This window comes from Oncorhynchus mykiss, chromosome 13 (assembly GCF_013265735.2).
Source record: "Oncorhynchus mykiss isolate Arlee chromosome 13, USDA_OmykA_1.1, whole genome shotgun sequence".
NCBI classification, from domain to species: Eukaryota; Metazoa; Chordata; class Actinopteri; order Salmoniformes; family Salmonidae; genus Oncorhynchus; species Oncorhynchus mykiss.
The window spans coordinates 37,879,570-37,904,092 of record NC_048577.1 but is presented as its reverse complement, the minus strand read 5'-3'; the positions used below and the strand labels follow the sequence as shown (position 1 = coordinate 37,904,092).

Genomic DNA, 24,523 nt, shown 5'->3' with positions numbered 1-24,523 from the left:
CTTTGAAGCCTTTTAGTCGACTTATTGATATATTATGTAAATGTCTACGCTGCGATGCGTTTATTTGAAATGGACTACAGTACATGTGCATCCTGCCTGGCCTCACTGCGATGCCACACCTTAGCTAGTCCATCCATGCGTGGTCCCTGGAGTGTGTGTGCTTGAATGTACAGCAGACGTGTTGGTTTGTGTGTTCACAGTTCTGTTTGTCACCTAACCCTCCCTACTGATGATGAGGATAGTCTTTGCACTGATGATGTGAATGATCCAACTCACTTGTTGTCGTCCACCAATAGCAGAACGGTGAGCAGATAGTGATTGGGTGCTGTCCAGACAGGCTCCTCCCTCCTCAGATGTTGCTCTACAGCTTTTTGATAATCAGTGACTACACTGAAAAGAACAGGAAGACCAGAACATTGTTTATGCTCCCAAATTCACCGCTTTATTGACAACGTTTCGATCCGAACCGGATCTTCATCCGGTCAAAATATCAGTATTTTTAAGGATTTGGGTATGACCACAAACTTTACTACACTGTATGACACCATCAGCTCTTAGAGCTGTGCTGATTGGCAGTCTATAGCAAGTTCCCTACCTTACACTCTTAGAAAAAAGGGTTCTTCAGCTGTCCCCGTATGAGAACCTTTTTTGGTTCCATGTAGAACCCCAAAAGGGTTCTTCAAAGTGTTCTCCTATGGGGACAGCCAAATAACCCTTTATGGTTCTATCTAACACCTTTTTTTTCTAAGAGTGGAATATCAACTTAGCTGCCGATCAACTTGGCCAACCGTATAGGGTGACCGACCGAGTGAGCAGCTAAGGTTCTCTGTGTAAAGGAGACTCAAATGTAATAAGGGGTTGAGGGAGCGAGCACAAGGGTGAAGGAGACGAGGATTCTGTCCGTCCTACAAGCAGGGTCATATGCATAGCATCATAGCATCATATGACAGACTAGTGTTGGTCCCTACAGCGGAGGAGGCAGAGCTAGGGCCAGGCTAGAGGGAGGAGCAGGCAGGGGAGTCTAAGAGGGCCAGACCCCTCTGTGGGTCGCTACCCTATAGAATCTTGCAAGAGGGGGCACCAGACAGTTAGTGACTGTATGACCTAATGTAGCAGGTGTAAAATAAATGCCTGAGCGGGGTCCCCACATCTGGTTTTCAGGGGGAAAAGAAGCTAGGTTGAAGATACTGTATCCCTGAAAACCGGATGTTTCAGGTTTCGTAAAACCCTGCTGAAGGTGGTAACCGACTGCAGGACTTTGTGTTTGTGACCACACTGAAATCGTGGAGTTTTTGTTCTCTCCCTTTCTGTTATGTTGGTTTTGTTTTGTAATAATTTCACTGTAAATGACCATAACTATGTTAATCAAAGCAAAACCAAACTGACACTTCAATAAAGAATCCTGAAGGAAATTAAAACGGTGTATTTTCCCTTTACCTGTTGACAAAGGCACAATGTGTCTGTCTGGTGAACAGTTCTAATAAATCCATGATGGTATGGGGAAAATTGGAACACCTCAGATGAAACCAGTGGGTAAATTAAGTTGGTGTTACCTGAAGCCAAGCTCCAACACCTCATGGTATTCAAAGAGTCAAGTAGGATATAGTACAATACTCCATGGTTAGTGTTAGGGTTGTAGTTGAGGCTAGGGGTAGTGTTGAGCCAGGATGTGGACAAGAAGTTAGGGTTAGTGTTAGGGTTGTAGTTGAGGCTAGGGGTAGTGTTGAGCCAGGATGTGGACAAGAAGTTAGCGTTAGTGTTAGGGTTGTAGTTGAGGCTAGGGGTAGTGTTGAGCCAGGATGTGGACAAGAAGTTAGGGTTAGTGTTAGGGTTGTAGTTGAGGCTAGGGGTAGTGTTGAGCCAGGATGTGGACAAGAAGTTAGGGTTAGTGTTAGGGTTGTAGTTGAGGCTAGGGGTAGTGTTGAGCCAGGATGTGGACAAGAAGTTAGGGTTAGTGTTAGGGTTGTAGTTGAGGCTAGGGGTAGTGTTGAGCCAGGATGTGGACAAGAAGTTAGGGTTAGTGTTAGGGTTGTAGTTGAGGCTAGGGGTAGTGTTGAGCCAGGATGTGGACAAGAAGTTAGGGTTAGTGTTAGGGTTGTAGTTGAGGCTAGGGGTAGTGTTGAGCCAGGATGTGGACAAGAAGTTAGCGTTAGTGTTAGGGTTGTAGTTGGGGCTAGGGGTAGTGTTGAGCCAGGATGTGGACAAGAAGTTAGGGTTAGTGTTAGGGTTGTAGTTGAGGCTAGGGGTAGTGTTGAGCCAGGATGTGGACAAGAAGTTAGGGTTAGTGTTAGGGTTGTAGTTGAGGCTAGGGGTAGTGTTGAGCCAGGATGTGGACAAGAAGTTAGGGTTAGTGTTAGGGTTGTAGTTGAGGCTAGGGGTAGTGTTGAGCCAGGATGTGGACAAGAAGTTAGGGTTAGTGTTAGGGTTGTAGTTGAGGCTAGGGGTAGTGTTGAGCCAGGATGTGGACAAGAAGTTAGCGTTAGTGTTAGGGTTGTAGTTGGGGCTAGGGGTAGTGTTGAGCCAGGATGTGGACAAGAAGTTAGGGTTAGTGTTAGGGTTGTAGTTGAGGCTAGGGGTAGTGTTGAGCCAGGATGTGGACAAGAAGTTAGGGTTAGTGTTAGGGTTGTAGTTGAGGCTAGGGGTAGTGTTGAGCCAGGATGTGGACAAGAAGTTCGGGTTAGTGTTAGGGTTGTAGTTGAGGCTAGGGGTAGTGTTGAGCCAGGATGTGGACAAGAAGTTAGGGTTAGTGTTAGGGTTGTAGTTGGGGCTAGGGGTAGTGTTGAGCCAGGATGTGGACAAGAAGTTAGGGTTAGTGTTGTCGTTGTGGTTGAGGCTAGGGGTAGTGTTGAGCCAGGATGTGGACAAGAAGTTAGGGTTAGTGTTGTCGTTGTGGTTGAGGCTAGGGGTGCAGTCGTGGCCAAAAGTTTTGAGAATGACACAAATATTAACTTCCAAAGGGTTTCCTGCTTCAGTGTCTAGAAATTATTGTCAGATGTTACTATGGAATACTGAAGTATAATTACAAGCATTTCATAAGTGTCAAAGGCTTTTATTGACAATTACATGAAGTTGATGCAAAAATTCAATATTTGCAGTGTTGACCATTCTTTTTCAAGACCTCTGCAATCCACCCTGGCATGCTGTCAATTAACTACTGGGCCACATCCTGACTGATGGCAGCCCATTGTTGCATAATCATTGCTTGGAGTTTGTCAGAATTTGTGGGTTTTTGTTTGTCCACCCGCCTCTTGAGGATTGACCACAAGTTCTCAATGGGATTAAGGTCGGGGGAGTTTCCTGGCCATGTACCCAAAATATTGATGTTTTGTTCCCCGAGCCACTTAGTTATCACTTTTTCCTTATGGCAAGGGGCTCCATCATGCTGGAAAAGACATTGTTCGTCACCTAACTGTTCCTTGGTGGTTGGGAGAAGTTGTTCTCGGAGGATGTGTTGGTACCATTCTTTATTAATGGCTGTGTTCTTAGGCAAAATTGTGTGAGCCCACTCCCTTGGCTGAGAAGCAACCCCACACATGAATGGTCTCAGGATGCTTTACTGTTGGCATGACAAAGGACTGATGGTAGTGCTCACCTTGTCTTCTCCGGACAAGCTTTTTTCCCGGATGCCCCCAACAATCGGAAAGGGGATTCATCAGAGAAAATTACTTTACCCCAGTCCTCAGCAGTCCAATCCCTGTACCTTTGCAGAATATCAGTCTGTCCCTGATGTTTTTCCTGGAGAGAAGTGGCTTCTTTGCTGCCCTTCTTGACACCAGGCCATCCTCCAAAAGTCTTCGCCACTCACTGTGCGTGCAGATGCACTCACACCTGCCTGCTGCCGTTCCGGAGCAAGCTCTGTACTGGTGGTGCCCCGATCCCGCAGCTGAATCAACTTTAGGAGATGGTCCTGGCGCTAGCTGGACTTTCTTGGGCGCTCTGAAGCCTTCTTCACAACAATTGAACCGCTCTCCTTGAAGTTCTTGATGATCCGATAAATGGTTGATTTAGGTGCAATCTTACTGGCAGCAATATCCTTGCCTGTGAAGTCCTTTTTGTGCAAAGCAATGATAACTGCACATGTTTCCTTGCAGGTAACCATGGTTGACAGAGGAAGAACAATGATTCCAAGCACCACAGTCCTTTTCAAGCTTCCAGTCTGTTATTCAAACTCAATCAGCATGACAGAGTGATCTCCAGCCTGTCCTCGTCAACACTCACACCTGTGTTAACGAGATAATCACTGACATGATGTCAGATGGTCCTTTTGTGGCAGGGCTGAAATGCAGTGGAAATGTTTTTGGGGGATTTAGTTCATTTGCATGGAAAAGAGGGACTTTGCAATGAATTGCAACTCATCTGATCACTCTTCATAACATTTTGAAGTATATGCAAATTGCCACCATACAAACTGAGGCAGCAGACTTTGTGAAAATTAATATTTGTGTCATTCTCCAAACTGTTGGCCACGACTGTAGTGTTGAACCAGGATGTGGGCAAGAAGCTAGGATTGTAGTTGAGGGTTAGTGTTGAACCGGGATGTGGACAAGAAGCTAGGGCTAGGGTTGTAGTTGAGGGTTAGTGTTGAACCGGGATGTGGACATGAAACTAGGGCTAGGGTTGTGGTTGAGGCTAGGGTATGTTCAACCCTGACTCATCCTAGCCCCCCCCCCCCACAAAAAATAGCACTCCCCCACTTTGACTGACAATGGTACTCAACGACAAGATGCATATAGCAATAATGTATAAAGTTAAAGTTTTATTTTCATAGGCAGAAGTTGTACATAACGATAAATTCCATATCGTTTCAGTCACCTCCGTGCAGAAAGATCTCATCTTGTCATGGGTGTCAATGTTTTTGGATTGAAGGATAAAATCCTGGGTGAATATCAGACCTGGATGTCAGTTCCACAATTCACTTGTATATAGTGTGACAACATGATCAGATGGATGGTTGTACGTACACAACATCCAGGTGGGGCACTTGAAATAGTAAAAAAAAACTATTTTTCCCATTTCATTTTCCCGTGACGAGTAGAACCGTAAAATGGTTACCTGTAACACAGTCCATTATATACAATACAAACACCATAATGACAACCCTCCTCTTTCAGCTTAGATTCATTTGGCACTCACAGCTAGTTCAGGGAAGACTATAATGTTCATGGTTCTTACACACGAATATAGTCTCTTTAGAGTTAGAAGAGCTGACGCTCATGTAAACTGAATGGCAAATGCTTCATAAAGTACACGTATCACTGAGTACCAATGGCACGGGTGACTAGAGTTGTCAAACTAAAGGAGGAATGAGATCTCCCATCAACCACCACTTCAGAGTTCACATTCAGTTAGTCGGTTTCTCGTACTGTACGGCATATTATTTTGAAGAACATTGGTATAAATGCACAGTAAGTTATTTCATTATGTATGAAGGGGGTGGTGTTGATGCTATAGCCACAGAGACAGGTCAGATACAGAGCTTTAGCATTATCATGAGTTTAGCATTGCCTCCAAAAGCTACCAGGAAGAGGCTTTTTCTGAGTAACATGACAGGATATTGAGTTCCTCCATAGAGCTGCATTTGAAAATAAAAGCTCATTCTCTTGCTAATGTGCTTACAGTTCATTTTAAACCAAAAGACAACACGTGCGCTTGTCTTGCACTGTTAATAGATACACTGTAGGCTAAAAAGTTAGCGTTGCTCATTGAGAGGACAAGCAATAGTTAATAGATGTGAGTACAGTAACAGAGAGAATAACAAATACAGAGAGAATAACACACAGCATGTTTTCATGTTGAAAATAACAACAATGCCATGAGGCTGATGGTACAGTATAAGCGATACATTGAATATATACTGTAGATAGTAGGTTTTTGTTGCCATTCTAATTGCTTGTTTCGTTCCAGAAGCTTCACGTACACAGTTTCGATAGGTGAGTGATAAAGCAGTGGGGAAGTGCTTCCTGCAGAGAGGAAGTGATTTCACTGAAATTGTCACCAAGGGAGAAGAAAACCATTTAGTCACAGCACTGTTGTCAATGCCCCAATTGTCAGTAACATAGATCAGCTGTTTTAATATTCCTCCATTACGGTGAATGTTTCACAGAGGCCAATAGAGCTTCTGTTTGTTGTGGCATTGTGGGGAGGAGCAGAAGAGTTACCAGGTGACGGAAAGGGGGGGGGGGTCAGTCAGCAAGGGGTCAGTGCGGGTGGTTGAAATGCAGCAGGTTAATGCTAGGCCACGTCGACCTCTCGCTCTATGCCCACATACTTCAGGGCATCATCCTGGCTGTACCTGTAAGGGGCAGGAGAGAGAGAGAGTCAGGACAGTATGAAGCATCAGTGTAAAAAATAAATGCAAGTCATCCCACAAATATCAGAGACAACCAAAGAAGGACTGCGATACCGTATTGTATCGAAGGCTCCAGTGTTCCCATGGCCACAAGGCTCTACCTATAGTCGAAGAAGAGCTCCTCCCCCTGTAGGATAGCCCGTTTGGCAAAGATCCCGATGCGGTGGTCTCCATTCACCATGACCACTGCAACCATAACAGCCATTATATAATTGATTTGTACACGTCACCAAACCAAATCATTCCAAAAAACAGGCTTTGTATTTTTCTATGTGATCCTACCCTTAGCGTAGCAGTTTGGGTTCACCGAGTGATTCGCAAATCGGATTTTATTCCCTTTCCTTGTGGCGTCCACGACAAAGTCTGTTGAGACATAACAGGAACAGTGTCAGCTCAGCGATCACAGAGACTGTGATGCCCTTAAAAGGGTTAACTGTTAACATCGTTAGCGTGTTGAGGAGTCATTATTACCATTGTTCAGGTTGAAGAGGAAGCTGGACATGTATTTGTCGTAGATCCTCCCGCGTCGGTCCGCCTCATCCTGCGAGATTAGCTGCAGACACAGACAGTTTCAGAGCGTGATGGTCAGACTAAATGTTTTATACATTAACACAAAGACATTCATACAAACACGTACTGTTACCGTATAAACCCCACACCCAACTATACCCCATTACATGATAAAGAAAGCTACGTTCAACAGTTTTATGTAGCCTCACCTCTCCACAGTACTCTGAGATGAACTCATTCTTCTGAACTGACTCTTTGATGAAGGTGCCCCACCCTGCCACGTTTGAGGGGGCCAGCAGGAGGTGCTGGGAGAGGTCAGAGGTTAAAGTTGGCTGACATACAAGACAACACTGGAATAATACAAGTGTGCCTTTCATTCCTCAGCAAGTCATAAGCATGTTGATATGGGTTCTGACTCCGACCTGAATTCAGATACAGCACATCATCAGCTCTCAAAAGCTACCTGTGAAACCAGCTTCTATTTTCTATTCCTTTGGACTGGAACACGACCTGCTGGCCTACCTTCTTGAGCCCCCTTTGGATGCTGCAGTTCTTGCAGGAGACTACCTTGCTGTCCCAGTGGTCCGCGGCTCCACAGGTCATACACAGATCTGGGTCACATTCCCTCACCGCCAGGTAGCAGGGACATTGCTTGGTGTTGCACTGGGTCTTACAGCGGCAGCCCGGGAAACGGTTCTGGCCTGGAGAACAACGTAACACCCCAGGTTAGTGTTCAGAGTCAGACAGGGGAACGTTCAGCGGAGAGGTTTATAGTCACTTTTTAGAAACAGCATAGAAACATACCGCGGTAACAGAGAGGCCCGTATGTGTTATATGCCTCAGTGGACTAGAGAACTAATTTGTAACAGAATTCTCTGTGGCTGTGTGGCGAACGGCAACCGCATTTTCATCGATGAACGCTGCCTCCAACGGTAAAAAGCAAAAGAAAAGCCGCTGCTCTGTAATGTAACTCATCAATCACTGACCCCTGCTGGCAGCTATGCTGAAATACAGCTGTGCTGAGAGTAATGGAAAGCCTTCCGGGCAGAGGAAGTAGGAAAACGAGCGGCAGACAACTTAAAATGTCCCTCTCCTCTCCAACAGGTTTAGCTGGAGGACAATACTCCATAAGCAGTAACATTAGTCTTGTCTCTCCTCCTTCCTAAGTCTTCTTCCCTACAGTTTGCGTGGCTGTGTGTGCGCATCACCGAGCAGTGTTCAGTCGTAGCGGTCTGTCTCGTACAAATGTAGGGATGGATGTTGTAGCTCAGCCACTGTGCCTGTCACGTCTCTTTGATTTCTCTCCAGGGCTGTGGAGCTCACACATTAAACCCTCCATACGCTGCTTCCTGTCAGAACCAGGGAGGGGGAGGGAGAACTGTATTTCTATTAGAACACAAAATGAGCCAAAGCTGTGAATTCAGAGCCAAGCTCTCTCTCTCTCTCTCTCTCCCTCTCTCTCCCTCTCTCTCTCTCTCTCTCTCCCTCTCTCTCTCCCTCTCTCTCTCCCTTCCGCCCTGTGGCCATTTGTGGAAGTGCGTGGGCCCAGCGGTTCAGGCTCATTTCTCCTGGGATGAATGTGTCAGAGCATTGTGAACCACGCCCCATGCTGAACAGATGCCCATAAAGCTAACCAAACCCTGCCTGCCAGAGGACAGCTTATCCTGCGAACAAACAGCGATGAGGAGGATCGTCTTACACACTGTTCCACTGTCTATTATGGCCTGTCAAAAGGGCCTTTTTATCCACCGAGTGAAAGAGAGCTTGGCTTCAGCAGAATTGTCCTGTGAACACATTCCTATTCCCATTACAGAGTTGAGCTGTGAAACCTCTCGCTGTCAGTACAGGTAATTGTAGTAAACATTTACCACAGCCAGTTTAGTGGAAGGAATGTTCCGTATGTGTTGAAATGTATTTTTTTATACTGATATGTCTTGGACTTCTGCTAAGGGTCTGTCCGAGTTGGGAAGTGGTGTGTGTGTGTGAGGACGTGGTGGTAGCAGTGGATGTGTGTTTGGGTAAGGTGACACTCACACTCGTGCTCACACTGGCAGAACTTCTCACAGAAATTCTGGGTCATCACACAGGGACAGGAGCTGTCACATGGGTGGTCCGGGTGGTCACATGGCTGGTAGTTGTACACCTGATTGGACAAGTTATCTAGAGAGGACAAAGGCTTTAATTATACAATGAGCAGATACATCATTCTGAATTAGAAATGCATTTGACAACGTTAATTTGACTATTTCAATACTTCAGTCAAGTGGAGAACTCACCTTTCTTGAGCTGAATTTTTGCCCATAACCTACAGAAAGAAATGAAAAACATTTTCAATAATCATGTCTATTTCTGTACAAAGCTATTTGAAAAAGAGCAGTTACTTTCATTTTCTGCAAGGTTTCATCTATTTCTCTCACTGATCTGTGTATCAGGGTCCATTCTCACGACATTCCTATGAATGTTGCAACTGGGACTGGGACTGGGAGTGAGTGAGTGTAAAAGTCAGCGGCCATCTTGCCTGTGCTTCCTCTTCTTCTTCTGAGGGGAGTTGCCACCCTCCACCAACGGAACACGATGGATCAGGACCTCTTTCACAGCAAACTCATACACCTGAAGAAGAGAGGGAACACACACATTAAACACACACATGCAGGCATATTTGTCAACGCATACACACAGATATGACGCAACTATACAGAATCTTGTGTGGACCTGGACTTGGTCCCATTGTGTAGTTGAGTGTCTCTCAAATTAAGCTGGGAAGTGCATCGCTGCATGTGATTACTCCATAAAACACCCGGCCCTCTCCTCCCCTATCAGAACCCACCACCATCTCAGCGTAACGCGCGTGCACACACACACACACACACCTCCCCGCCATCCCACTCCCCAAACACACCCACAAAGCCCCAAACCACTTCTGCCTGACAAAAAAAAATAGATTTGGCTTCCTCCCTAAAACAGACAGACATACAGTACATTACGCAGAGGGAGGGACTGGGAAGCTCGTTGCAGCGGTGTTTCCATCCAGCCAAACCACAGGCTCTCTGAGGGATAACAAGGCCATGCTATAGAGGCACACTAGCGTTGTGCTGGGGGCCGGGATGCTGCTGCAGGGGGCTAAGCTACTTTGCAACGTCTGTGGCGGATCTCTGTCGTCGCGCTACGCCTTCTTTGTTTCTCGGTCTTTGTCTCTCTGTTTTGTTTTGGAGGATTGGAACGTGTCTCTCAATAGCTTTGTAAATCTGATGAGAAGGCCTAATATGTTCCCCATACAATACTCCCATAACTCCCCCATATTAGAGACACATAGCATCCCCACAATACCTCGGCTAGGAAGGGATCCGCTTGCTACAAGCCGTCTGAGCCCGGAGACCGTGACGGAGTCTCGGAGAATAACAAAGATGTCATGTCGTAAAAGTCCTAATTTATGACTCTGCGTGTTGTTTACATTCCATTTGTAATCATCCCAATTTTCCACACAGTATTATGTGTTACGACACTTGTATCAATGCCGACACACTACATACAACACAGTCACAGCACCACTTCGTTATCTTGTCGGTCTGTACTAAGTCTGTAATGTTGTTTTGGTCATTAGCGTGTTGTCCAGGAGACATGCTTTAATTGGTGCATCAATAGAGTATATGAACATCTGGTGGGTGTAGGTTCTTGGTGGTTCACCTGTTTGCAGGTCTTGGTGCTGATGAGGCGAGCGATGGAGCAGAAGTTGTTGTAGTAGGTTCCGTGCAGCACTCTGAACAGAGACTCCTCAGCCCCACTCCACTGGACAGGAGGTCCCACCTGTTCCCCGTGCTCCTCCCCCGGGCACAGCTTGGTGGGGGTCTGACAGCGAGAGTTGCTCTCTGACCGTACGCAAAAACACACACATGCGCACGCACAGAGAGGGGGGGGAGGCATTTGAGACTCGCGCACATACACCCACTGCCAAAGGCAGAGAGCGACATGTTGCTTGGCAACAGGTTCAAGGCTGTGTTATTGTGACCACATGCTATGACTGGGGAATGCTTATTAGTCCGCTCACCAATCTGTTCTTACACATGATTTGAGCTAGGGGAAGGCCTCTGGGCCACCAACTTAAGTCAGTAGTCTATCTTCAAAATGAAGAGCTGCAGTGACATCACAGTACAGATATTAGTTCCTTCCAAACTGAATGCAAGAGAGCGACAGTAGAGAGAGTGAGGAAATGATTAGGACAGAGAAAACGAGAGCCTGAGGAGAGTACTCTTTCTCCCCTCCCACTGTTCTCCACATGAGTCTGTCAACAGAAAGAGGAAACCAGGGGGAGAGGCTGAGTGAAGAATCTATTAGTTTTGGGGCTGAAACCCATGGTTGGATTCTTGTGTTGTGAGAGTGAATAGTTAAAAATAATAATAATAATCATCTTCAGCCAAGGTTCTCTTTTCTGATGTACTGCATTCAGCACACATGAACCATTCTGGCAGATGAGCATTATGGGGAACTTAGTCGATCCATTCTGTCATTAATACACCGAGGTATGACAGATATACAGTAGTACCGTAGCAGATGAGGCATTAGTGTTCTCCTACCTGAGAAGATAGGAAGCTGGTAGTCTCCTATTCATGGGTTGCATTTCCGTCACAATATTGTTTTGAACGTCCGTTTTGGACTGATGCCCAACTGAGCATCCTACTCAATGTATTGTCAATGAGCTCTGATGAAAATGTCATCAAAGGTGCCCCAGCTAGCACAGTGGATCTGGGCCGATTCCGGTGTGAGTTATCTGGCCCAAATGTATGACTTGGGGCCTCGGGCCGATTGGGGTTACTCTCTGGCAGATGATTACACGGGCTGCTTTATATAATTAACATTTCATTCTTTATTTTTCCATATTTTCTCATTGTTTCTGTGATCAAAAATACTATTAACATTTCAATTAAATTATTTAAGAGTCCTGTGTAGTATTTTGATACTTTGTGCAAGGCAATTGATAAGCATTACAAACTTTGTGGATGGAGCTTCCCGAGTGGCGCAGTGGTCTAAGAAACTGCATTGCAGTGCAAACTGCGTTGCTACAGATGATGGTTCGAGACCCGTGCCGGGCGCGACCGGGAGACCCATGAGGTGACGCACAATTGGCCCAGCGTTGTCCAAGTTAGGGGAGGGTTTGGCCGGCCCGGGATGTCCTTGTCCCATCGCTCTGTAGTGACTCCTGTGGCGGGCCAGGCGCATGTATGCTGAAACGGTCACCAGGTGTATGGTGTTTCCTCCGACACAATTTTTTTTTTGTGGATGGGTATAACTTTTATGTATATAATGTAAAATAGTAATATTTAAAATGACTAAAACAGGTAATTTTGTATACATTTATTTACATTTTCATCGGGCCGCTTCTGGGTGGATTCTGGTAAGATGCCGGTAAAGTCGGCTGAATTCTGGTAGACTGAAATGGCCCGATGTTCTTGGGCAGATTCTGGGCAGTCATTCCTTTTGATACCGGGCCAATTCAGTCAGTTCCGGCCGACCGGAAGAGGATTCTGGGCCGATTCCTCATTGCTAGCTGGGGAATTACAGTGGCTTAGAAATACAATGCAATTTAAAAAGAAGGCAAATAAACCTTTTGTCATCATTTTGATGTTGCCAGATTGACTTCAGATGCAGTATAACGTTAGCTATTTAGCTAAGATTGAGAGGAGGACAGAGGATTTTAGCTAGCTACCGTTAGCATTGATAGCTATGTTTAAAAAACTTTGCTAGCTAATGACAATATTGCAATCTGTCTAAAGTAAATTTGTTGTATTTCCAGGCACAATAGTGTAATTTAGACTGAACAGTCGTTAGCCTCCGTCCAGAATGACTGGGCTTATAACCACTTTAGGGCACCACTATGGCGCCTTGAGAACGTTCATAACAATGGCATGACACGACCGAGTGACGGAGTTGCAACCTATGAATAGTACCTTAGAAGCTCGTATTTCACATAATTGTCTTTTAAAGTCCTTCAGACCAGACAGACTGACATGAACATCGGCCGTGCGCTGTGGGTGGCCGTCCTATCGCCTCTGACCACAGAACATCGGTCATAATCTTCTGTTCATTTCCCAACGATTCTACATGTTGAATCGCCACCATTTGTCGTCAGCCAGCAGGTGCTCTACTGCGCTCCGCTGACGTTTGTGTTGGTCTGTCTTGCCCCTTATAATGCTAGTGTTTCCCCTAGCTACCTGAGGAGCTGGTGGTCTCGTGGTCACTATCCACCTCCTTGGCCTCCTCAGTGGTGCCTGACGGGCCAGGGCAGCTGGAGCTGGGAGGGCGTGGCTGTCGCCGCCGCCGCCGAGACCTCTGGGAGCGCAGCATCTCCTGATCCGCAAACTCTTTGGCCCCTTTCTTTAGAGGAGGGAGAGAGGAAGACAGGGACAGAAGTGAAGAGATAGAAGAGTGTTAGAGAAGGGATGAATGGATCAGAGATTCATCATTGGCTTGTCTGTCTGTTGTCGGGCAGTTAAACACAGAGGACATGTAGAGGATCTGAGCACACCTGTAGCAGAAAGCAGTCCAGACCACAGGGCTCTGTCTCCATGCGAATCTCCTTGCTCTTCCTCTTGTAAACATTGGGCGTAGCGTGAAAAGCTGGAAAGACACATACTATTAGTATACTGATAGTAACTGATAGTATGTTAGTAGAACAGTAATACTAGTAATACTAACGTAAAACATTTTGCCTGCTGCACAGACCCTATGGACATTCTAGTCTAGAGCGCCTGGTTAAATTGTGATTGGGAGCATATAAATTCTCTCCACGGTTAAAGTAGGAAGAAATATATGTTATTGTTGTAAAAATGTGTGAGTCTGCTACATTTACTGTTATCATATATTAAAATATTGAATTACTTTGACATATTTAATTAGGTTACATTATGCTAATTTCCCAATGGTGGACAGAACGTGTTACTAGATTACACATACTAATGTTTTCACCACACAAGAATTGCAGGAAAAGCACATCCTTTTTTACCTCAGATGGGTGATGTTAGTATTACAGTTTATAGTCAGCATGATCTCACGAAATCGATTGCTTAACACAGATCAATATCTTTGGTTTAGTACCAGTGGCCGTGTCCAAATATACTTGCGTTCTAAATAGTAGGCACTTTGGGTATGCAAAAATAGAACGTTTTATAGTATTTTAAATGCCAGGATGTCATACTAATTTGGGGTTTTCATCTAGTAGAATTTGCTGCACACTTTTGAGAAAGAGAATAATTTTGTGTTTGACAACAGCTGACAATCAGATATTTTGGACACTGCCACTGTTTTTATCATACATGCCAGTCCTTAGTGGGACGCAGCTGTCATTTTCAGATGTCATTTTCAGACCACGGTGGCTAGAAAAAAATTGGGCGCTCTGGCAGTACATTAATTAATGGATTTGAGGGTTAAGCTATTTGTTGAAATTATCCAGTCCAAAAAGTGTCTCCTTTTCCGTATTGGCCATCTTCCAAAATAATTTTCTCACTGAGAAATAAGTTAATAAATGGCTACGACAGGTGGTCATCATTCGACATATATATGTAGTTTACCCAAGTTCGTTGATGTTTGTCTGGTAGAAGAGTGCTAATGGTACATATCGCCATGGTTATTGTCCCAGTTCAATTGATTTCAATACGATATCGATGTGAGTGATTCATATGCATGCGCTCCTATTGATTACAGTAGAACAAGCTCACCAATTCCATTATTGAGTGACCGCTCGGGAAATATTAGTACGTGTGCAGTTTGAAAGGTGCTAATTTAGGGAAAGGGGGATACCTAGTCAGTTGTCCAACTGAATGTTTTCAACTGAAATGAGTCTTCCCCATTTAACCCAACCCCGCTGAATCACAGAGGTGCGGGGGGGCTGCCTTAATCGACATCCACGTCTTCAGTGACCCGGGGAACAGTGGGTTAACTGCCTTGCTCAGGGGCAGAACGGCAGATTTTTACCTTGTCAGCTCGGGGATTCGATCCAGCAACCTTTCGGTTACTGGCCCAACACACTAACCATTTAGCAAAATACAAGTATTCTGAACATGTGTGACAGGTGTGTGTAGGGTGTAACTTTTATGTATTGGTCTTCAAAATATAACAAGTATTTCAGCATATTGATTATGAATTTGGACATTTAAATCATAAATCAAAAAGCCATGACAACAGGAAGCAGCAACAGTGTCATTTTCAATGTTTTTTTAGGGAATACAAACGGTACTTTAAAAACGATTTCTACTTTATCAGGTAAAAACTACTGAATGAGCCCAAAAAACGTGCTACGATTCATTGATTTTGATGATATTAGTGAAATCGTGAAAATATGTTTGTCCTGGCTAGTAATAATGCATTTATTATAACACTAGAGCTGTGTTGATTCCACGAGAGTCCGAGTGAGACAGAGAGAAAAAATAAAAACATAAATCTAGAGGAAAAGCCACATGTTGACAGATGTCAATAGGTTAAAAACACAGAGAGAGTTAGAGAGAGAGAGAGAGAGCGAGAGAAAGATACAGAAAGTGAGAGAAAAGAGTAAACCCATAGGACACATTACGGTGGAGGAAGCAGTCGTATTTGAAGCAGCGCCTGCAGAACAGCGTATGGAAGGAGTGCAGAGACTGCTCCCGCTGGACAGACTTGGCGAACGGCCCGTCTATGTTAGGGGTGCAGAGGGGGGGCAGCTTTACCGGGCTGGGGGGCTCCAGGAGGTCCTTGTACCTAGGGAAGTGTCATTTGGGGAAGAAGGGGATAAAACAAAACATAGCCTTACCATGCACAATATAACTTTGTATTAGGATTGTATTTTGGATGAGCATGGTATACTGCATGATATACAGTAGAAGTGGGAAACTACAGTAAGTAGCTGCATTCTGACTCAAGTAGGTCTATGCCAGGGGTAGGCAAAACTAGATCAGGCTGCGGGACGATTTTTGTCGGAGCGGATGGTTGGGGGGCTGGAAGATAATAATAATAATTTGTACATTGCAAATAGACCACAACTAAGCCCAAAAATAAACTGAATTTGGAAATAACAATAATTTCATACCTTGATTACATTGAGACACGATCAAGTCCATTTTTTTACATTTGTGGGAATACTTAGGAACAGATTTCCTAAATGAAATGAATATTTTGCTGAATTTTACAGTTATTTTCTGTTTAACGGAAAACAAAACATTATTATTCTATGTTTTACTAAAAACTTTGCGGGGCCCTGTTGCCGACCCCTGGCCTATGCTCATTTGCAGGTGGATTTGGATGAGAGTGTTCAGTTTGCGGTATTTGATAAGAAAAAGGCCTTTCAGACGGGGATGCAACTTTTCTATTGAGCGTGAGAAGAGAGGGCAGAGAGCATTATTAGCATCTCCCTGAGAGCTCCCATCTCCATGGTGAACACCAAGCAACGCTCGGCTAAGCACAGCACAGTTGATGGGCACTTTTCTTACTTTTCCTTCAGCTCCTCCGTCGTACCCTTGTAGGGGAACATCGAGGCGATGGCCGTGAATATCTTATCATGCGGGATCTTCTTATTGGCAGGCGAATCCCTCACTAAGGAAGGTAGTGAGAAGAAAAGCAAAGAGCAGATAATTAGCTACTCAACCACCCCTTTTCTAGTTCCAATTTCCCATTGAGATGTAATTGTATTTGCACTTCTTGCCATGTAAGCAATCATATTGGAACGAGTCCCGATCCTATTGAGGACTGTTTGTCCATGTGCTCTGTGTATTGAGAGAGTACCAATGAGTGTGTCAGTCATACTGATAAGTTCTGACACTGAGTGACAGTGTCTGATGACACAATATCTCTCTATGTGAGTGTGCCCCCCCCCCCCCCCCCACCAGTTCCCATAATCCCTGGTGCTCTCTATGCCAGAGGTCAAAGGGCCTTGTAACCAGAACCTGGTCGTATTGTATTGGTGTTATGACCAAACATGTTCCCCATCCACCCAGTCTGTCCCTGGGACTGGGAAAGTCTCTAGGTAAACAATGCCAGGCAGTGCCACTGTGTTGGGACAGAGTGACCTGCTGGCTCCTGTACAACATGGGGTACAGTACAGTCACAGTGATCAACCTGACCTGTACCCTCTGTTCTCTCATGCCACTGATAAGAGTAGGAGGACAAGTCTATAGCAAATACAAATAAGCATGCACATTTCCCTTCAGATAGTCCAGCATAGTAAAACCAGTGACTCTCATATAGAAAACAGCACGTATTACCTTTTGTTACATACAGTAAGCATCCAATCACATCTAGGAGACATGAACTACTGTATGTTAGTTGTGGTTACATCTTTCAGTCAAAAGACTCTGGAGGACACTCACCCTCTACGACACTCCTCCTCTTCCTCCTGAAGAAGGCTGTGGGCCCCACCTTGGCCTCTTCAGTCCCTTCCCCAGCGCTCTTCCTCACCCCCTTCTCCTCCTCCTCTTTCCCCCCTTTCTCCTCCGCCGCCTCCTCCTCTTCCTCCTCCTGGTCTGAGTACTGGCTCAAGGCCTCCACCAACTCTTTAAAGATCTCGTCGTTGATGAACCCTCCCTCTGGGAGACAAACCACACAGTCAAACATGTCCGCACCTACTGATGACATCATGCAATATACGTCAGCACATATCCCCTAAACAATTAAGATTTCCCCAGCAGCACACAGCAACGCACGTACTGTACCGATTGACCTCCTGGAGCCCGCCTAACCCCCACGTCTCCAATAATATAACTCTGTGATAGATCAGACTGACAGTGTGCGTAATCGAAACAGGACAGAAAGGTCTGCCTGGTCTAGGCAGGTAGGCAGGTCACCTCTGTCTCCATGGACACCGTCATAGTTGTCGATGAGCTCCTCCAGGAAGGCCTCGTCCTGCTCCAACACCTCGTCTCCCATGTAGGGGATGTTATGGAGGAACGTCTCATCCTCCACCTAGGAAAAAAAATATATTGTATTTGTATTTTATTTAACTAGGCAAGTCAGTTAAGAACAAATTCTTATTTACCCCGGTGTAACAGTATAGCTTTCATCCATCCCCTCGCCCCGACCTGGGTTCGAACCAGGGACCCTCTGCACAAATCAACAACTGACACCCACGAAGCATCGTTACCCATCACTCCACAAAAGCCGCGGCCCTTGCAGAGCAAGGGGAACAACTACTTCAGGTCTCAGAGCGAGTGACGTCATTGATTGAAACGCTACTAGCGTGCACCACCGCTAACTAGCTAGCCATTTCACATCGGTTACACTGGCCAAACCCGGACGACGCTGGGCCAATTGTGCCACGCCCTATGGGACTCAAAATCAACAAACACATAGTCACATCTGGCTGTTTGTGTGTTAATGTGGTACATGAATAAATCTGTGTGCAAATGTTCATATTAGGGTTTTTATACCTGTGTAATAACAACGTAGTAACGTTAGAAGCGACCTATCATGTTGTTGCACAGTAATTGAGAAATGACTTTGTTACTGCATAGAGATGAGCGTTTATTGTTATTACACAAGTGGAATAAGGGTGTGTCTTTTCCCTGGTGTGTATGTGCACTACCGTTCAAAAGTATTAAAACACCTACACATTCACAGGTCTTTCTTTATTTTGACTATTTTCTACATTGTAGAATAATAGTGAAGGCATCAAAACTATGAAAACAACCACCCACAAACAAGAGTGGGAAAACAGGCTACCTAAGTATGGTTCTCAATCAGAGACAACGATTGACAGCTGCCTCTGATTGGGAACCATACCAGGCCAAACACATAGAAATACCAAACATAGAACAAAAACATTGAATGCCCACCCCAACTCACGCCCTGACCAACCTAAAATAGAAACATACAAAAGGAACTAAGGTCAGGACGTGACACTGAGATTCTTCAAATAGCCACCCTTTGCCTTGATGACAGCTTTGCACACTCTTGACATTCTCTCAAACAGCTTCACCTGGAATGCTTTTCCAACAGTCGTGAATTAGTTCCCACATATGCTGAGCACTTGTTGGCTGCTTTTCCTTTACTCTGCGGGCCGACTCATCCCAAACCATCTCAATTTGGTTGAGATTGTGGAGGCCAGGCCATCTGATATAGCACTCCATCACTCTCCTTCTTGTTCAAATAGCCTGGAGGTGTGTTGGGTTATTGTCCTGTTGAAAAACAAATGATAGTGGGACTAAGCCCAAACCAGATGGGATGGTGTATCGCTGCAGAATGCTGTGGTTGCCATGCTGGTTAAATGTGCTTTGAATTCGAAATAAATCACAGACAGTGTCACCAGCAAAGCACCCCCACATCATAACACCTCCTCCTCCATGCTTTACAGTGGGAAATACACATGCGAAAATCATCCGTTCACCCACACCGCGTCTCACAAAGACACGGCGGTTGGAACCAAAAATCTCCAATTTGGACTCTAGACCAAAGGACAAATTTCCACTGGTCTAAAGTCCATTGCTTGTGTTTCTTGGCCCAAGCAAGTCTCTTCTTATTATTGGTGTCCCTTAGTAGTGGTTTCTTTGCAGCAATTTGACCATGAAGGCCTGATTCACACAGTTTCCTCTGAATAGTTGATGTTGAGATGTATCTGTTACTTGAACTCTGTGATGCATTTATTTGGTTGGTAACTCTAATGAACTAATCCTCTGCAGCAGAGGTAACTCTGGGTCTTTCTTTCCTGTGGCGGTCCTCGTGAGAGCCAGTTTCATCATAGCGCTTGATGGTTTTTGTGACTGCACTTGAAGGATCTTTAAAAGTTCTTGAAAATGTTCCGTATTGACTGACCTTCATGTCTTAAAGTAATGATGGACTGTCATTTCTCTTTGCTTATTTGTGTTGTTCTTGCCATAATATGGACTTGGTCTTTCACCAAATAGGGCTATCTTCTGTATACCCCCCTACCTTGTAACAACACAACTGATTGGCTCAAATGCATTAAGGAAAGAAATGTCAAACAATTACTTTTAGGAAGCCACACCTGTTAATTGAAATGCATTCCAGGCGACTACCTCATGAAGGTGGTTGAGAGAATGCCAAGAGTGTGCAAAGCTGTCATCAAGGCAAAGGGTGGGTATTTGAAGATTCTCAAATCTAAAATATATTTTGATTTAGTTTAACACTTTTTTGGTTACTATACGATTCCATAAGTGTTATTTCATAGTTTTGATGCCTTCACTGTTATTCTACAATGTAGGAAATAGTCAAAATAAAGAAAAACCCTTGAATGAGTCGGTGTTCTAAAACTTTTGACCCGTAGTGTATACTGAATGTGTGTGTGTTGTCGAGAAAGCCCCGTACCATGAAGTTCTGCTGCAGAGGGGACCAGGAGTACATGAAGGGGATTCCTGCCACGGTCGTCAGGGGCCGCACGGCAACCGCCTGAGCTTTAAAACGCTGGGAAGCCAAACTCCACCATGCACAACTGTGATTGGACCAGAGACAGATGGGTGAGTATGACAAAGTAGGACAGACCAGCACTGGATTATAACAAACAGGTAGGCTACTATTACCCAAATGGATAAAGACAATGCTATATCCACTGACACTACTCTGAAATGAACTAGGAAACAAATACCAAGACAATAGAGAAGAGCATAGTGAGAATTTCAGGAACACAAGATGCTGCTCTGTCTGCCTCCAGGCTGTTTTCATCATAGGTTCTGAGAGAGTTTAGTTATTGACCTCAGTAAGGCCGCCTCATGAACCCTTTTTGGCAGCTCAGGATCTCCCTGAAAGGGGATGAAACATCACAGTCCTCTGTCGGCCTGATGGGAGAGCAGACCCTGGCCTGGTTAATGAGGAGGCAGGAGCCAGAATGGGCTTGAAAGGGCTAGTTAATGGCCAAAATGTAGATTTCCCCTTAAATACACATACACAAAAGTAAATATTCTTCATGAGATGGCCATAAACAATAACTGGTAGTTCTGCAACATTTTTAAAAGGTCTAGAACTAACCTTTCTATTAAATGTATGCGGTCGACTCCCCTTTGAGGACACAAACTCAAGTACATAGTACAAATATTATGAAATATCTGATATTATGTTTTCCTATTCAAAAGTGGTACAATAGGGCTTGACATTACTGAAATGCTTTCTACATATAGTAACAATCAAATTATAAACGACTTACTGGAAGAGTTCACCTTTCCTATAACTGTAAAATAAATGTGATCACACAAACGTTCTCTGGTCACAGATTTTGTCCATCTGTGACTAAGAGAAAGTGTTCTTGTTTCAATTATACGAAATCATTTTTGATTTTTTTTTCCTGTTGAGAGCAATAAATCCATCTGAGAACATCAATGGGAGAGCTATTGCAAGCGCAGCCATGAGGTTCACTGGCACAGGAAATCGTTGCTTTGTCTGGATAGGCCAGAAAATGTGATGCGTCGCCTCCTACTGTATGCCTCGCTATCCTTTTGTCTCTTTCTCTCTCTCACCTTTTTGCCGGGTAGCGCTCCACCTGGGGTAGACAGGGGAACTGACTGGATCCTCAGCTTGGACCACTCCTCGTTCAGAAGGTTGGTACGTTCCTCTATCTTCTGCCGGTTGGACATGAACAAGGCCTGGAAAAGACAGGAAATGTAAGAATAGTTTGTAATAGCTATACACACAATCTCTCTCTCTCTCTCTCTCTCATTATCCTTACCTTGACCTCCTCTGCGTTTTTAAAGCGTTTCAGCTGACGGAGGCGCATGTACTCAGACTTCACCCTCTTCCTCCACTCCAACAGGCTTCGGGAGGGTATGTTGGAGGCAGGACAAGGTGTTGGGGTCAGGATTAGGGCCGGGTCCGGGACTGGGTCTGAGACAGGGACCTCTGGGGCCTCCTCCATGGTCCTGCACAATGATAGAATGATAGAGTTACTGGCACTGACACAAAACACATGGAAGTGCCCCAGTCAATCATGTTAAAGAACACTTTTCTATTACACCAATTCTTAAGGGTCAATTGTTGTGTTGTTAGAAGTAGCATTAAAGGAGGATATCACTGTTGGTGTGAGTGTGGTGTGTGAATTGGTTGTGCCTAACTCCAAAAACACGTTTTACTTGGATCTGGGATGTGATAACATCAATGGCAATTGGAAAAGTAATTTTCCAAGAGCTTCCCGTAAGAGAAGTGATCCCCCCCCCCCTCCCTCCCACACACACACACACACACACACACACACACACTCACTCACTCACTCACTCACACAGCCAAACGAAACGCATGACTCAAACTTCTGCATGCGTGTGCGTGCGTGAGCGAACCACCGCCCCCTTCTGTTAGCAAAAGCACCAAGGACTGCGTTAAAAAGGCTTAAAAAAACACCTTCCAGTGCATCCTGGTCAGCGCTATAATGTGCCATCGTAATTGTATCATGTGGGACTAGAACAACGGAATCATAAAATAACGGGCCTATAATAAAGTGAAACCTCAAACACGTCAAACGTGTCATATACCGAAACCAAATGGCAGTCTGTAAAACACGTTCTCCCCTGCACATACAACATTAGTAAAAGTGGGCGTTTCTCTTCTGAAAGCCAATATGAAAACAGAGCAGCTAAGTGCGTAGTACACTTTTCCAGGATTTCATAACCTCTTCTGCAGAATTCTATAACCCTATCCCACAAAATGTTGTGGGATTGGTGAGAAGCAAAATAAATGTCGCGCTGCGTAAAGGCTTTTCGTTTTCAGGGCAAATGATTCGTTTTAACCGTACCAGGCATTAGCCTTCCTTAGAATCCTACACCAACAGTCGATAACAGAAGTCACATACGTTGATGCATCGCCTATCCATTTCAATTATGTTCGTTTTACGCAATGGACAGCTTTCACGCCCAACCAATAACATTATAATGTGAATGTTCTAATGCGCTTCTCTGGGATGCGCGCACACATGTCCAGTTTTGATACAGTGTCGCAGTTAGAATTACCTTTAAGGGTCCTCGTGTCCTCTTATTTGTAGCGACTTGAGCTCGCCACTACAGCGTTGAACTCCCCGTATGAAATCCACCATAAAATACGGATTTCTTCGCTACGGACGCGACGTAAATAATAGGGTCCGTGTATTTGGGTTCACACGCCGATGGGATCCGAAGATTCCTATGTCGTCCGCAAGCATGCTGAAATTGAAGTTGTACAGTTAAAAGCTGCGCACTTAACTGGCTCAGTTAGAGAGTGACGTCTGTATTGTGACCACACTGTGCTTGGTAGCTGGACTATGGTAAAAAAGCGTGCGACTTGAAAGTATATGGACATTTGGATAGCCCACATGTAGCTTAGGAATGATTCTACTCACAAGGGCTACACGTCTGCTATAAGGCTACTACTAACATTATTACTACTATCAGAATACTATTACTATTAGTCAACTATTACATAGGCGACTAAGCTACTATAGGCTACTAATAACTAGTGGATAATACTAATTTATCAAAATGCTACAGTTGATAGGTAGTCATAATAATGATGTTTAATATGTGTTGTTATTTGTTCATATAATGAGATATAATTTAAAAAAAGAAGTAAAATAGAACAAATGCTATACCTATACGGATGTAATGCATTTTAATATGAGGGTCAGGTGATGGTATTTGGGAAGGTTATTTAGTAACATCATTCGTTCATCACCAACAACCTTTGCTCTCATACTGTATATTGGTAAGGTACCCTGTTCTATTTTTCCATAATTCATGTATAAATGTCATTCACATGTATACAGGGGTAATAACAAACATATATTATCAATGAGTATTGTTCCTCAATCAATCATGGAAGAGGAAGATCATGCTGATCATGGAAGAGGAAGCCTCCAGCCTCGAGTCTAGCGCATGTTGTTTTCCTTCTCTCAAGGGGCGGGTGCGCAGTGCGAGCTGGGGCTGTGGCACGCTACTCATAGTCACGTGATTCTCAGAGGAAAGAGAACTCGACTGGTCCAGTAACACAGACAACCCAGCGGACCAGCCAGTCCCATGTTAGCTGTGTTCAACAGTCAGTGCTCATTAAACAGTAGCCTGGCCTACCATTACAGACGTACTTCTTTTTATGATACAAACAGACATAGGTCTGTTTAAATTAAATGGGAAATAACTGTCTGGAAGATAGAAGGAAAATACTCTATGCTAAGCATAATCTATTATAGAGTGTTCATAAATACCTTAGAAACAGTTAATAGATACATATTACCTCATGATGGCAATGTAAATGTTACATAAATGAAGTACTGTGAAGGTAGGAGTGAAAACTAGCAAAACTGCTGGTGAAAGTGAACCCTGCTGTCCTTTTTTCCATACAGAAGATGGCACTGTAGGGCTTCTTTTATTAAAGTTGTCCATTATATTACAGTTGTACCAATATCACGATATTAGGCCTACATTTCTTCCAGGGTGTATAATGACAAGTCTATGGCTGCTTTATGATCTGGCCATTGACAAGCAACAGGATGGAAAAGGACAACATAATCATCTTCAAAACACCAGGCCCAACCAGAATAAAATAATGATTACGTAATGAAATCATCTTCAAAACACCAGGCCCAACCAGAATAAAAGAATGATTACGTAATGAAATCATCTTCAAAACACCAGGCCCAACTAGAATAAAAGAATGATTACGTAATGAAATCATCTTCAAAACACCAGGCCCAACCAGAATAAAATAATGATTACATAATGACATCATCTTCAAAACACCTGGCCC

General features: G+C 44.4%; 1 protein-coding gene across 1 annotated transcript; it reads right to left on the bottom strand.

Annotated features, from left to right (window-relative positions):
- Window positions 1–4,736: 4,736 nt before the first annotated feature.
- LOC110486277 (histone-lysine N-methyltransferase EZH1) lies at window positions 4,737–23,021 on the bottom strand. Its single transcript, XM_021557737.2, is given in 21 exon segments — window positions 4,737–6,292; window positions 6,451–6,535; window positions 6,632–6,712; window positions 6,821–6,902; window positions 7,069–7,164; window positions 7,382–7,560; window positions 8,894–9,019; window positions 9,136–9,164; window positions 9,378–9,469; window positions 10,544–10,725; window positions 13,066–13,228; window positions 13,380–13,471; window positions 15,420–15,583; window positions 16,312–16,414; window positions 17,188–17,403; window positions 17,662–17,779; window positions 20,138–20,230; window positions 20,232–20,261; window positions 21,280–21,405; window positions 21,489–21,678; window positions 22,759–23,021. Coding segments are annotated over 20 exon segments (2,304 nt in total). The 5' UTR covers window positions 21,675–21,678; window positions 22,759–23,021; the 3' UTR covers window positions 4,737–6,231.
- Between the last annotated feature and the right edge of the window lie 1,502 nt (window positions 23,022–24,523).